The sequence below is a fragment of the Prunus avium genome, chromosome 1 (assembly GCF_965620075.1).
Source record: "Prunus avium chromosome 1, drPruAviu1.hap1.1, whole genome shotgun sequence".
Lineage (NCBI taxonomy): Eukaryota > Viridiplantae > Streptophyta > Magnoliopsida > Rosales > Rosaceae > Prunus > Prunus avium.
In genome coordinates, this window is record NC_142284.1 from 2,324,313 (window position 1) to 2,337,634 (window position 13,322).

At 37.2% G+C, this 13,322-nt stretch overlaps 4 protein-coding genes across 5 annotated transcripts; 3 read left to right on the forward strand and 1 right to left on the reverse strand.

Annotated features, from left to right (window-relative positions):
* Positions 1–2,935: 2,935 nt before the first annotated feature.
* LOC110745979 (uncharacterized protein At2g34160-like) lies at positions 2,936–4,535 on the forward strand. The gene is made up of 5 exons (XM_021946166.2): positions 2,936–3,246; positions 3,614–3,662; positions 3,865–3,927; positions 4,026–4,096; positions 4,230–4,535. The coding sequence occupies exons 1-5, from the start codon at positions 3,034–3,036 to the stop codon at positions 4,287–4,289; spliced, it is 456 nt and encodes a 151-aa protein (XP_021801858.2). The 5' UTR covers positions 2,936–3,033; the 3' UTR covers positions 4,290–4,535.
* Positions 4,536–4,556: 21 nt separating this feature from the next.
* UAH (ureidoglycolate amidohydrolase) lies at positions 4,557–9,329 on the reverse strand. The gene is made up of 12 exons (XM_021946165.2): positions 9,008–9,329; positions 8,752–8,837; positions 8,279–8,353; positions 7,881–8,009; positions 7,074–7,160; positions 6,686–6,888; positions 6,513–6,615; positions 5,887–5,978; positions 5,696–5,758; positions 5,247–5,487; positions 4,943–4,983; positions 4,557–4,820 (listed from the first exon to the last, which is right to left on the reverse strand). The coding sequence occupies exons 1-12, from the start codon at positions 9,203–9,205 to the stop codon at positions 4,723–4,725; spliced, it is 1,416 nt and encodes a 471-aa protein (XP_021801857.1). The 5' UTR covers positions 9,206–9,329; the 3' UTR covers positions 4,557–4,722.
* A 459-nt stretch (positions 9,330–9,788) lies between these two features.
* LOC110745975 (DNA repair protein XRCC4-like) lies at positions 9,789–11,879 on the forward strand. 2 transcript variants are annotated; one of them, XM_021946160.2, is made up of 4 exons: positions 9,794–10,250; positions 10,337–10,465; positions 10,878–11,000; positions 11,415–11,879. In XM_021946160.2, exons 1-4 carry the CDS (start codon positions 9,966–9,968, stop codon positions 11,655–11,657), a joined length of 780 nt encoding a protein of 259 aa, XP_021801852.2. In that variant the 5' UTR covers positions 9,794–9,965; the 3' UTR covers positions 11,658–11,879. The 2 variants fall into 2 exon arrangements, with proteins under 2 accessions (XP_021801853.2, XP_021801852.2); XM_021946161.2 differs by lacking the exon at positions 10,878–11,000 and having other exon boundaries at positions 9,789–10,250.
* Positions 11,880–12,151: 272 nt separating this feature from the next.
* Positions 12,152–13,322, forward strand: LOC110745976 (uncharacterized). Its single transcript, XM_021946162.2, has 4 exons — positions 12,152–12,409; positions 12,531–12,728; positions 12,962–13,069; positions 13,153–13,322. Exons 2-4 carry the CDS (start codon positions 12,591–12,593, stop codon positions 13,261–13,263), a joined length of 357 nt encoding a protein of 118 aa, XP_021801854.1. The 5' UTR covers positions 12,152–12,409; positions 12,531–12,590; the 3' UTR covers positions 13,264–13,322.

A 13,322-nucleotide genomic window follows, 5' to 3' on the forward strand; every position in this document is an offset into this window, starting at 1 on the left:
TAGTTAGTAACAACCTTTGAGAATCATCTAGACTGCCCAGTCTTGTTGGGGATGATTGGGGTACAAGGAGACTTAATTTAAAATGGCCTCAGCCTTGAAGCTTGTGTTAGAGATTTTATTCGACGGAAAAATAAATACAAATTGGGCTAAGTTGGTCTACTGGCTACTAGGGGTGGGCATCAATCCGGCCGAACCGATTATATTGGATTGGTTTGGTTTGGTTTTGACCAAAGAAAAAGTCAACAGTTTGAAAAACCGAACCGAACCGGTTTGGTTTGGTTCGGCTGCGGTTTGAGTGTTTTAAAAACTGTCCTAAACCAAACCGGACCGATTATAAATTAATTTATTATTTATTTAATTTAGTTTACATGTGGCAAGGTTTGAGTGGTTATTTAGAAGTGTACCATGTACCTTGCAACACTTGATTGGACTCCAAAACTACAACTCACGGACACATCTAAGTTATCTAACCATTCTCTCTCCCTCAGATTTCTCTTAGATCCTCTCTCCTATCTCCTTCCTTCCTTCGTCTCTTAACCCTAGCCGCAACTCCCTCTCATTATTTCTCCATCTCTCTCTGCTACCTCTCCCCCTCTTTCTGTCTCTCTGCTACATCTCCCTTTCCCTATCCCTCGACGCTAACTCAAGCCAACATGATTCATACTCGGCGAAACCCACCCATTCGCCCTCAGCGAAATCCATCGTCAGGCAAAGAGAATGGACCACCTTTGAGATCTCCTGGGAAATAGAAATCGATTGCTTACTGCTGGCATTACAATAATGAGTTATTTCCCATTCTCTCTTCCCCTCTAGAATTCTCTACTCCACTTGCTGCTACATCAACACTCTCTGACTCACGCAAATACCTGAGATTCTCTACAATCTCTTCACCCACAGACCAACTCTGATTCAAGGGTGTGTTGAGTTAATTATTTTGTTTATCTAACAAATTTTCTGTAATTATTTGATTTTGATTCTATAAAAATAAGTCTGGTTTGTTTTTGTGATAATGACGAGGTCGTAGACAGCCCCTCAACCACTGAGATGACGAAGTCCTCCTTCACCTCTTCTTCATCTGCTGCTTCTATTTTGGGTATAGGTATGAAAACTAGTTTCTCTGTTTTTAATGTTTTTAATTTTTTGGCTGTGCAAACTGACATCATAAAAGCTGGCGACCATAGATTATAATTGAATGTGTTTTTATACAAGACGACCATAGATTATAATCTCACCAAATTAATCTGAAATCATATGCCTGTTCAATAGCGTAGCTGCAGTTTTATATAATATATAAAAGCCAGTTGGAGTTAATTATGATATGAAGAATGTAGTATAATCTCCAATAACTGGTTGTATATAAAGACTGTAGTATACCTTGCTTTGATTTAGTTTTGTTCATATAATAATGAATATAAAATGCTGCTTATGTGATATTAATGCTTGCTGCCTGTTCACAAGAGAGAAGATCAAATGTAGTGAATAACAGAAGAGGAAGAGGACCTTGCATTTGTGCCTTGGTGCAGATCTCAGGGATGTTGTTTGTTGTGTTGAATCTGATGGGGCTGCTGTTTGGAAGGATTATCACTGTTTTTTAAATCATGATTTGTAATAACTATATAATTAAGCACAATAGGATTGTATTTCTTTGAGAATTATGTTCTGTAATAATTATTATTGCTTGCAGCTTCTTTCCTTTGTCTGTTTTTTCTTTACGTCTTTGGGTTGTATGATGTGGAACATATTAGGGAACTTGAGAATGAACATATTCGGGGACATGGAGAAAATGATGTTTTCTTTTATGCCTAAACCGGCCGAACCAAACCGGACCAAACCGTATATGAATGGTTTGGTTTGGTTTGGTTTTCATTTTGATTTTAGCTCAAACCGAACCACACCGGACCGTGAAAGTTTAATTGGTTCAGTTGTGGTTTGAGGGTGAAACCGGACCAAACCGGACCGTGCCCACTCCTACTGGCTACGTGTGAAAAATCACGTTATATTTAATTGATGAATTTATGTTATTTGTTAGCATGAGTGTGGTTTGCCCTCAATGTTCTATTAATAGGTAGAATATTATTATTTATTATTTTAATATAGACTACTGTGTTTATATATTTGTTAATTTTTTTAGGACATTTCCTATTGAGAGGGGCAATAATATACTAAACTCACACATACTACATAAATGCTGAGACTCGAACCCAAAATCTTTCTTGGAGGGAGCATTAGGTCCAAACCACTACACTAGTGGATCCTTTGCTACGTATTTATTCCTTTAAAATAAAGTCACTGTGTTTTGCAATTTTAGGTGTTTTGAAAAATTTATACACATAGTTGAGTAAGAGTCAAGTGAAGTGAGCATGGCTTAGCAAACAAAAGGGAAAGGTTAGGGAGAAATGAGTCTACTAATTTATCAAATATGAGGTTTCTTGTAGGAATTAACTTTTTTTTCTTTTTGAGCGCAAGAGATATTAGAGAAAGAGGATTTGAACTCACGACTGAATGCTCTTAACCAATTAACCTACACATTACTTGCAACAAATTATTTCTCAAAAAGTAGATGTTTGGTGGAGAATGAGAAAATTAAAAAGGAAAAAAATTAGGGTGAACTACAAAAATTTACTATGGGCTACATAAACAAGCCCAAAAATAGGGCTTGGGCTTGATCGTTCAATTTCTTTTGGGTCAAACGAAATCAAACGGACCTACAATTTCATGTTCTCAATACAGATGGTAATGTTGCAATTCCAAGAAGCTCGCAAGGGCAAAATCGTCACTGATAATTAAGCAACTACCTCCACTGCGCTCTACTACTTGCCTAACCGTACCGTTAGAGCCTAACCGCAAGAACATCCCATGCAATCATACAGGACCACGTGTCTATTTCTCATTGGAACAGCATGCCCAGCCCGCCGATATAAACCCGTCCCGTCACGTCACACTCGACTCACACATTTCACAAAGCTTTCCATCAAAACTTTCCCGCCCATTACAGAGAGAGACAGAGAGACAGAGAGACAGAGAGAGATTTCAATGGAGGCGAGTGTAGCTGTTGTTGCAGAGGAGCTGAAGGCCATGGAGATAGCGAACGACAAGAAGCCTGTTGTTGTTGGTGATGATGGTGGCGAGGCCAAGAACGCTGCTACTGCTGCTGAGTTTCAGAAGAAGACGAAGAAGATGAACAAGAACCGAATTCATGTTTCCAACTCCAAGCGACCTTTCCTCTTCTACTGCAATCTTGCCAAGGTATAATCTATATATTCATAGAAATGTGTATACGTTTTCTCTCGCTTTCTTGTCTCATGCGTGTTTGGTTGATGAGAAACCAGAGGGAAAGAAAATTAATGGATGACCGACAGGGTTTTAGTACGTCTTTGCAGTGTTTTGTCGAATCTTGATCTGATTAACTTGAAAATGTATCCATTATTCACAATTCGGAAGATTTATGGCGCTTTAGGATGTTCATTATCCCCTGAACTGAATCCATCCACCAGTTTACAATTCCAGTACATGAATTAATCTGAATTGCAATTTTGTCAATTTTCTGAGTGAATTCATTTGTGTTTGCCTCTTTGTAATGGAGCTTTCTTGAATGATTTATTCTTTGTTGCAGAGGTACATCAAGCAGTACAATTCTGTTGAGCTCTTCGCCTTGGGCATGGGTACAACTTCTTGAAACCACCCCCCCCCCCCCCCCCCTTTCTTGCATATTTATTTATTTCCACATACTATTGAGTGATTGAGTAACAATATTGGGTGCAGATGGTCTTCTTTGGCCAGTATCTGCTGTTGTTTGGTAATTTTGTTATCTTCTCAAGATGCATCATTTTGTTTTAATTAACTTGGGGAAGTTATTTGGTACAGCTATTCCTACTGTGATCACAATTGCTGAGACTCTCAAAAGGAATGGACTGGCTGTTGAAAAGAGTGAGTTTAATTTATGGGCTCAATTGATATTTGTTTCATTTACAGTGGTATTTTGCTAATATCTTTATCATAATGGTTTGTTTGGGGTGATTGAACAGAGATAAGCACCTGTACTGTTGTCTCAAAGCTGGTGGATGTTGAAAGTGGACGGATTGTTCTCAAGGCTCAGGTTGTTTAATCTCTTCTTAATTAATTGCTGGAATTTGTGCCTGCCTTTGATTATCAGAATTGTCATGTTATTTGCTGAATTGTAATTATTCTGCATTAATCCCCTAATTTTCCCCTCTTGTGATATCTCATAGATTGCGATTTTGCTGGAAAAGGCTGAGAAAATAGAGGAGACCGCTGTTGCTACAGCATGAAGGCATTGACTCAGAAATTGATTCCATCTTTGGATTTCAGAAATTTCTTTTTTCAGTAAAGTTTGAGTTTGAGACATATGATGATGTATATTAGATAGATAAGAGAGACAAGATTAGTCCTTTGCTTTACAATGCATGTTTTCTTACATGCTCTTTGCTTATAGTCCCCTGTTCTGGGATCAAATTTACTGTTGACAATAAATAATAAGGTGTTTACAGAGGTTTTTTCAGCCCTCTCTCTCTCTCTCTCTCTCTCTCTCAACTAAGTTGTGAAAGGTCCATTTTTCTTTACAATGAACGTGGTAATAGAGTCTTCAATGGAAAGTATACATACAAATCATCATTACATAAACACAACGGGGTAAATGGAACGATATACCCCAAATATGTAAACTTAGTTTATCCAGCCAACAACACTAAAATGGAAGAAACATCACTGCAATGACAACTTGGCAAGGGTCAAGGCTAATACCTTGACCCCATTAGATATATCCTGACTGGAGGCATATTCTTCAGGCTTGTGGCTGTAACCTGCAAAACCAAATGGACATCAGTATATACGAGCCTTGTATCGATCACTTGATCTATCATAAGGTTACCAGCAAGTGGAAATGATTCCTGGTTTGTAGAAAAAAATAGACAGGATATTCTACCTTTGTAACATGGAATGAATATCATACCCATCGGGGATACTCTGCAAGGATGTGAAAATAAATCATCAGAATCTATTTGTGGAAAAAGATAATTATGGCATTCTCTTCACCATCTGAATTTCTCCAAATAAAGGTATGTTAACATCCTAAGTAACCCTTTGCGGAGTATGAATAAGCATGTACTAAACAGCTGAACTTCTGATGAACATGGGATAAATAAAACATGGTTTTGTTTATTTGTTTTTCTTGTTTTCTCGGGGGTGAGACACAGGGATAAATGTAGAACTTCTAGAGACTCTCTTACCTGGCCATGAACAGTGAATCATGGTAAGCTCGGCTAATCATAAACTTGTGTGTTAAGTTTAGCTCTTTCGATGAAGCTTCCATTGCCTCAAGTATTGATTTATCAGAAAGTGCTGGTGGATCCTGATTTACAATTTTGAATTCTGATAGATTGGCCCCACGTTTACTGGCTATAGTAATTGCAGATTGATGGATTTTCTCAATTACAATGTTTCTTCGTTCTTCATCAATGTCTCTTGTGTCTGCAAAATGAAAAAAATATACATATATTATATGTAATCCAAAGATTGGTATCCAAAAAGCTCAAATTATGGCAAAGCCATGAGAGGGATATACAATGATCTTCTAAAACTTCAGTAAATTTAACAACCACGAAGTATTGTAAGGAAAAACCAACTTGGTACTATAAATTGTATGTTGTACTTGAAAAGGTAATCCCACAAAGCATACCAATTTCTAAATGTGATTTGCTCGGGATGCTGTTGATGGCTCCAGGATGTAGCTCCAGAATACCTTGTCAAAAGGAATTATTAACAACAATATCCAACACAAGAGCGCTAAAACAGTTCGACAAAATATTGAAGAAAGTCAAAGAATTAAGCCATCGTCTTACATTTAGGTGTGAAGGAAACACAACTTACCAACTGTACCAACAGTATCAATAGATCCAGATTCTAATACATATCTCTCAACAGCTAGCGCTAATTCTGCAGCTGCCAGTCCTACATCATTTCTGGTACAAATGATGTATGAAACAGTTATGCTTCATGTTTAATGGAACAAGTATAACAAGAAACTGGTAAGGGTGACCTAATTCGAGATAGCTCATATTTGACATTAGGAAATATAATACTACTGATGCGCATCTGCAGTCACAGTAATTCCTGGAAGGGACTTGAAATGAGCAAAGGGAAAAAAAACTAAGATGTCGAAATTGCACAGAACCATAAATCGAAGGAACAATTTAGAATGATTAGCAAAATTGAAAACCTCAGGCGAGGAAACTGCAGTAGAACTTGTATTCGTAATGCAATGTCAGTAATAAAAGGAAATATTATACAGATTCATAAATCACTCTGATTTTAACCAAAAAAAAAAAAAAGTTTAGCAGGATGAGTCATTTTTCAAAAACTATTGGGGAAATATCATGAGCACTGGGCGGGTGGGGGTAGGGGGTGGGGGCCAATTGCATATAATCCTGGACCTCTTCAACATGGAAAGTACACCAGTTGATATAGTCCTCTGAACAGCCTGAAAAACAATTCACCTATTTGGCATTAGGACAGCACCCGCATGGCCTCCATTGCCTTGAAAATCCACTTTTATGCTTGCTGGGGCTGCAATGGCTGTTACAATGCCAATTGATATACCTGGACCAAAAAACACACGGTTGATCGGTATAAGATATTTTCAGGAATGTATATGTCAAAAAAGGCCTACCTTCATCCTCCAAAATGGGGCCCTGCTCAATATGCAATTCCACAAAAGCAGAGTAGCTTCCTTTTTCCAGGAACACGCTGGATAAGTCCCCTTCATCTTTGGTGTAACCAGCAGATTGTGCAGCATCAAAGAAGGATATATTTTGACCATCAACTGTTGTCTTCAGAGCGTTAGCAAGTGCCTTACTCCCCGCCATTAGGCGGCTGCACAATATTTTAATTAGATATAGGGAAAAGGTAGAATGGATTTACTAAATCAATACACCTCATTGTTGGAGTCAAGCCAACACTTAAGAATTAAAACATAAAGTGGGTAAAAGGTTTTGAGCAGAAAATTAACTGAAACATCAGTATGGCTTCTTGTGAGTTAAACTGTAAGCGGTCCTAACCTTCCCAGACAGCTGATTCCAAAGCGTGTCGGCTCTTCTGAGGTGAACAAGATAACTTCCAGCGATCGTTTAGGTTTGAACCCAGACCTGCCAAACAGCCAGTTGCATAACCAGAGAGTTGGAACTACATTTCACCTTAGGAAAACCACATACAAAATTTGAAATTGTACTTTCTGATAAGGATATTTTCCATTACCAATACTTCCACAATGTTACAATCTACTCAATATTCTGATTTTATTATTATTTTATGTAGGATAGACATGTTTGTATCTTGATTTTCATTTATCATCTTATAAGTTGAATTATTGTTTGAGGAACTTAATGATGCTGTAAACCCAATGTTATTATACACTTTCGGGGTATATTTGGATGAAGGGGTAGGATACTATTCAACTACAACAAATGTTTCCAATCTCTTGCTGAATCATCTATAGATGAGTGTGTTGTGATCAACTCCCCTAGGGTCCTGACTTATCCTACTTCTGGTTTGAAAGCAGATAGCCATCTGAGTAGTTCAACCCTGCACCTATGTGGTTAACTTATACTACCAGAAGAGAGTTAATTATAAGCCTCTTAGCTAAAAAATAAATAAAATTAGATCACCCACGAATGTAAAACTCAATTGCTAATAGAAATCCTAAAGGGATACATTACAGGGAGAATATCTTGTGGGGCCAAATCAAGCATGCTAAGGCTCCAGGCTCGCCTAAATCAATTAAGATGGCAATTTTATGTTCAGACTTTGAAATTTTTTAATACCTAGGTGCATATTAACATCAGCCAGGACTCATGAAAGGTGCAAACCTTTTTAGTACGTTGATGGCTTCTATAGCACCTAGAACACCCACAACCCCATCATACTTTCCGGAGTATGGAATGGCATCAATGTGAGAGCCAGTTCCAACTGCAGAAAGATCTGGGTTATAGCCTTCCCTGCATATAGGAAAGCAAGACAAAAACATGGTCAACAAAATAAAAGTGTAATATAAAGAACAATGTAACCAAACTAAACAAGGCCCAGCTCTGGGCTACAAGGACGAAGGAGGACAAAAACGGATAAGTACCAAACTACCACACCCAAAGAAGTTGGGAATCAGGGTTTTCCAAAGTTTAATTGAAACCCCAAGTTTATAACCGTACAATGTTAAAATGACAGAATTGAATACAATAAAAGTTACAAGATTGGGGCATAGTACACTCACCACCGACCAAATATGTTACCAATAGCATCCTCTCTAACAGAGAGACCAGAGAGTCCCATCAAGTTTTTTATGAATCTGCAGTTAAACATTACCAAAAAAAAACAAAATTAGAGACATAGCAACGGTTAAATCTCATCTCAACATAAATATCAATATTTGTATGCATTACCACAGTTCTCATCCTGTCATTATCCGCTATTATGCTCAATGTTTAGATTTGTTTTTATCACGGAAAAAAAAAAAACTTCAAACAAAATTCTTACACTTACTCCAACTCTAACATATAAGATATATAACACACCATTGGGATGCAAAATGCAAGTAGCATATTGCTAGTCAATCTATACATACAACATAAATGGTACAGAATGCTGATATTCTACAATCAAGCAAAGTTCAGTAAGAAATCTGAATGGATTGGCTAAAATTTAAGCTTAGTTGTTTGATAGATACTGATATAATGACATACATACCTACGAGCCAATACATCCTTGTCAGAGTACAAGATCCTGGTAACTGATGGGGCAGGTGTATCCGAGAAAGTTGAAAGTTCATCAATCTAAAAACCAAATATTCACAAAATTAGCTCAGATATGAACAAATGAACACACCCAAGTTTCTCAAACAGCTTTATTTATGAGACACTTTATAAAACCCAATAAGCCAAAGTGACCAAGTTGGTAAAAACCAATCAAGAAATTGTAATATTCGTCATATTTGATTAAGTACCTGTTTCTGCAAACTTTGAGTGTCAACGGATAGTGAAGAGACAGTGTTCTGAAAGCTAGAGTGTGGCTCGTGAATAGGGTAGCCAGAGAAATCCTCCATTGTTTTGATTGTTGGGTCTTCCTCTTCATCAGCTAAGATTGCAGGGAAGGAGCAGAGAAAGAGCACAATAATTGCTGAGTGAGAGAATTTCAGAGACATGATTTTCTGGATGGGCTTTGGTTGATTGATTGATGAAACTAGTTATAATTTCAGATGGGGTTGTACCGCACGGCTGCCTAAGATGCCCTTGTGTGATTATTTATCCGTCAGTGCCAATCTGACACTGCTTTTGTTTTGTTGTAGTGACACTGACCATGTCATTTTATGGTCATATTGCTTCATGATAACTTATGGTTTTTAGTGTATTATAATTTTTTTACTTATAATTTTTTTTTACTGGAATATTGAACTTGAAGGATTTTTCTCTAAAATGTAAAGTTATCATGAACCTATGCGAAAGACCCTTTGCTTTATGGTTCTTTTTTATACAAATTTATCACAAATACTCTCAAAAAGTTTTACGAGATTGGTGATAGGAAAGTTCAGTTCTTTGATCCAATTTATATTTCTCTTTTATACTTTCTAATGAAGATTATTTCATCTAAACCTATTAATAAAATACTTTAAATTGTCTTGGTTAATTAACTTAACCTATATTTGCATTTGTAAGAGAACTTTAAAAGACGTTAATGAGGTATAATTTCATGAAAAATGGCATTGGTAGTGTGTGAATATGTCATTGGTAGTTTGAAAATAAAAAAGCTTGATACTTTTGGAAGAAAGAGAGGAAAAAAAGGTGCTGACTTTAATCGGTTAATCCATATGATCAAAGGAAGGCGGGAAGAGTCGAAGACCCAAAACCCAAAATCAAGGTTTCTCCTTTTACCGAGCGTGTAGAGAAAGCTTTCAGCCTGCAACAATGGAGACCCCGAGCCCAAAGCACACGTGCTTAAAGCTCCAACTCAAAGAAGCTCAACAACCCATCTACGTGAAGGGCACGTGGTTCGAGTCCCGCTTTGACCTCTCCATCACCGACGGCCTCAACGCTTGGATCTGCCACGCGTCGGAAGAACAAGTGAGAGACCGAGCGGCTCAGTGGGATCAGCCGGTCTCGGAGTACGTGGCGTTGGCCGAGCGCTACCTAGGGTTTCAGCACCCAGACTCCGCCTACGGCTTCGCTGATGCCGGCGATGGCCACAAAAGAGTAATTAAAATTAGGGATTTTATTTTGGGGGAAATTGTGTTTATAGTGTATTTGTGTGTTTGATTGTGTAATTGTTGTTTGTGCAGTTGTCATGGACTTTTGAGAAGGAAGGGACCAAGCTAGAATGGCGGTGGAAATGTCAGCCATCGCCTAATAGTAAGCAAACCACAGCAGCAGTATTGGATTTTCTCATGGATGCAAATGTTGGGCTAAGTGTAAATTTCCTCCTTTTTGTAATTTTTTTAAAATACTGAAGCAGTGTGTCTTATGAACATGAATGATATGACTTTCAAGTGCTCTATACTCTATTATATTTTGTTGGAATCCACCCAATATGAACTCCCTCTTTGAATTTTTGAAATTTGGTAATCAAAGATAAGTTGTGGTTTATGTTTTGGAAGAATTTTGTGTTTCTGAAGGAACGCAGTTGGGTCAACTTTTTCATATAAATGCCTATGATGTTGTGTCCATTGGATGTTACTTTCACCTGGTCCTGATGCATTGGGTTTATGGAGAAGCCGATGTTGCATTAGACTGATTTTTTTAGGCTTCCAAATTGTTGCTTTGGATTGTCTAATTTGGTTGCTTGTCTAATTCATGTTAGTATATGAATGTGTGTATGTATAGGAAGAAGTTGTGAGAAAAACTCAATCATTTGAGAGGTTGAAAGTGGAAGCTGAGAAGTGTCTAGCACTGAGTGAGAAGCTTACCAATGAGAAGATAGAATTTGAATCCGCTATTTATGCGAAGGTGCACCATAATATACCTCTTATGATCTACTCATCGATATTGTTTTTTTTATCTTTGTGTTCTCAAAATGTTTCTTTATTTTGTAAATGAATCTTCGAACTTCTTTTGCCATATAATACAGTTGACAATCATTGCACTCTAGACTGTGGTGTCCAGCAGATGATATACCCATGTGAGAGTTGGTTTTTCATGTGAAGAATACCTTGCAATGGTTTGCAGTCAAATTTTTGATGTCTTTGTTTTTCAGATACTCTTTAGTTTTGAACTAATCAGCATGATCTTTCCAAATGAGTATTAGGCATTTGATTGACTTGATTGTTTTTATCCAACTCGATCATTTAATTGAGAATTATCTTTGTGCAAGTAATTCTTTTTCTTGAATGTCTTGACTGAATTTTCCTTAACTTCTTCTAGTTTCTTGGGGTCTTGAATTCAAAAAAAGCTAAACTAAGAGAGCTTCGAGATAAGATTTCAAAACAAGAAATTGCTGGAAAACTGCCAGAAGAAGAGGAAGTGAGTTCAGACCAAACTGAACCTTTTGTCAGCGGTGATGAGAAAAGTGAGGACGAATCTTTGAAAGATCTTCCAGCTACCTCCAAGGATGTTCCGAGGACTAGGTCTCGAGGTCGAGGTCGAAAGAGGGCAGCGGACAATTAGTGTCTGACTTTTCAATTCTAAATCTCAGCATGTTTATGCAAATACCCGCGCCCAGGATCTTTGCTTACTTTTGTTTCTACATGTCTATTTTGTATCTTGTTGTAGATGTTATTTTTTTTGTTTTTTGTTTTTTTTTTAAGTGTTGAGGTTTTTAGAGGCGTACAAACGTTTGTAACTTCTATCATGAAAAGAAGATGGGCATCTAGAAGATGTTTCTTCTTCTCCCTAGCTGTTCCAAGTTTTATATGAGTTCAGTTTAACCCCCGGTTGCTAATTTACATCAATATTAGCAACTGGAAAAGGCAAACATAGCCACTACAATGTAAAATGTTGAATCGTATAGCATTGAATTGAAGAATACTACAATACTTTCTTTTGTTGCACGGTACGGGGATGAATACTTTCTTGTGTTGCACGATTCATCTCAAAGAAAATCGGGAAGTGATTCAGGAGCTCCATCACATGGTGATTCATTAGGTGCCAAATCCCTCTTACACATTATTTCAACAAGCTCTATTGCTTTTCGAATCTTATGTTCTGGAAGAAAACTCTGAATTACAATATTAAATGTAATGGAATCTGGTAAACAACCCTTTGAATTGAGAGGAAAGAGAGCACGGGGTTTTGGTTCTTCGAAATGCATTCTTTGCAACAGAAAAAAGTTGAAATCTTTGGCAACATGTGAAAGAGCTCTTGTTTCTCTTTAACGTATTTCATCATGCAACTGTCTAGCTCTTTTTTTTCTTCGAAAGGTATGTAACTGTCTAGCTTTAATGTATATACCATCATATATACTTTTCCATTATCTAAGTCAACCGTTACTTTTAGTTTCCTATTAATACATGTTCATTATTTGTATTGATTTCATTGCAGGTTTACTTCAGTTCTTTGATTCAATCTCCATTGCTGGTTATGTGAAATAAGAAGAAAACAATGTCTACAATGAGGGAAGGAACGAAGAAACCAAAGACAACAATAGAGCCTAGAGTTATTTCATGGGAGGAGAGAAAGAGCCTTGCAGACAAGGAGGCTGAGGTCCTGGAAAAACAAATAGAGGATCTCAAAACATGGGTACTAATATTTCTTTCATTTTCTATTGTCTTGTTTTTCTTCCATGTACATATCATAGATGTTTGGTTTTCACTTGAGCATGTTATAAATCATTTGGACTATTGATCACGTTGATTCTTACACGGTGAAACCAATGCGCGCGGTCAAAGGGGTTGAGAGATGTTACATTGGTAAAACACAATCTATGACGTTAAAAGACTCATATGCATTTTTTTTTCATCTCATTTTGACAGACCAACATGATAGATGCCATGAATGAGGAGCAGTTGAAGGAATACTTAAAGAACAGACCAGATGAGTTGAAGACAGTGAAGATCCACAAGAGCAACTCTAAGCAAAGAGTAAAATCACATATGCTTTTTCTACATTTTTTAGTGTATGTTTGCTTTGAAGTTTTAACAAGTGCTGTGTACTGATATTGCAGATCCAAAGGGAAAAGCCTAAATGCTCAACCTCTAATGGCATTATGGCTTCGGTTTGGAAGTTCCACAAGGAAGAGGAACATGAGAAGCAAAAACAATTGTTAGAATTTTAGGACATAAATGAATTGTGTAATTGTTTGTTTGAATCATAATTGTCGTTGGTTTGTTTATA

Coding starts and splice junctions, on each gene's coding strand:
- LOC110745979 (XM_021946166.2), top strand. CDS start 3,034: ATGGAGGCGAGTGTAGCTGTTGTTGCAGAGGAGCTGAAGGCCATGGAG. Junction 3,663..3,864: donor GCTCTTCGCCTTGGGCATGG/GTACAACTTCTT, acceptor TATTTGGTACAG/CTATTCCTACTGTGATCACA. Junction 4,097..4,229: donor GGATTGTTCTCAAGGCTCAG/GTTGTTTAATCT, acceptor GATATCTCATAG/ATTGCGATTTTGCTGGAAAA.
- LOC110745975 (XM_021946160.2), top strand. CDS start 9,966: ATGGAGACCCCGAGCCCAAAGCACACGTGCTTAAAGCTCCAACTCAAA. Junction 10,251..10,336: donor CCGGCGATGGCCACAAAAGA/GTAATTAAAATT, acceptor TTGTTTGTGCAG/TTGTCATGGACTTTTGAGAA. Junction 11,001..11,414: donor AATCCGCTATTTATGCGAAG/GTGCACCATAAT, acceptor AACTTCTTCTAG/TTTCTTGGGGTCTTGAATTC.
- LOC110745976 (XM_021946162.2), top strand. CDS start 12,591: ATGTCTACAATGAGGGAAGGAACGAAGAAACCAAAGACAACAATAGAG. Junction 12,729..12,961: donor TAGAGGATCTCAAAACATGG/GTACTAATATTT, acceptor TCATTTTGACAG/ACCAACATGATAGATGCCAT. Junction 13,070..13,152: donor AGAGCAACTCTAAGCAAAGA/GTAAAATCACAT, acceptor CTGATATTGCAG/ATCCAAAGGGAAAAGCCTAA.
- UAH (XM_021946165.2), bottom strand. CDS start 9,205: ATGTCTCTGAAATTCTCTCACTCAGCAATTATTGTGCTCTTTCTCTGC. Junction 5,979..6,512: donor GCTGTCCTAATGCCAAATAG/GTGAATTGTTTT, acceptor CATTTGTACCAG/AAATGATGTAGGACTGGCAG. Junction 5,488..5,695: donor CAAATCACATTTAGAAATTG/GTATGCTTTGTG, acceptor TTCATTTTGCAG/ACACAAGAGACATTGATGAA.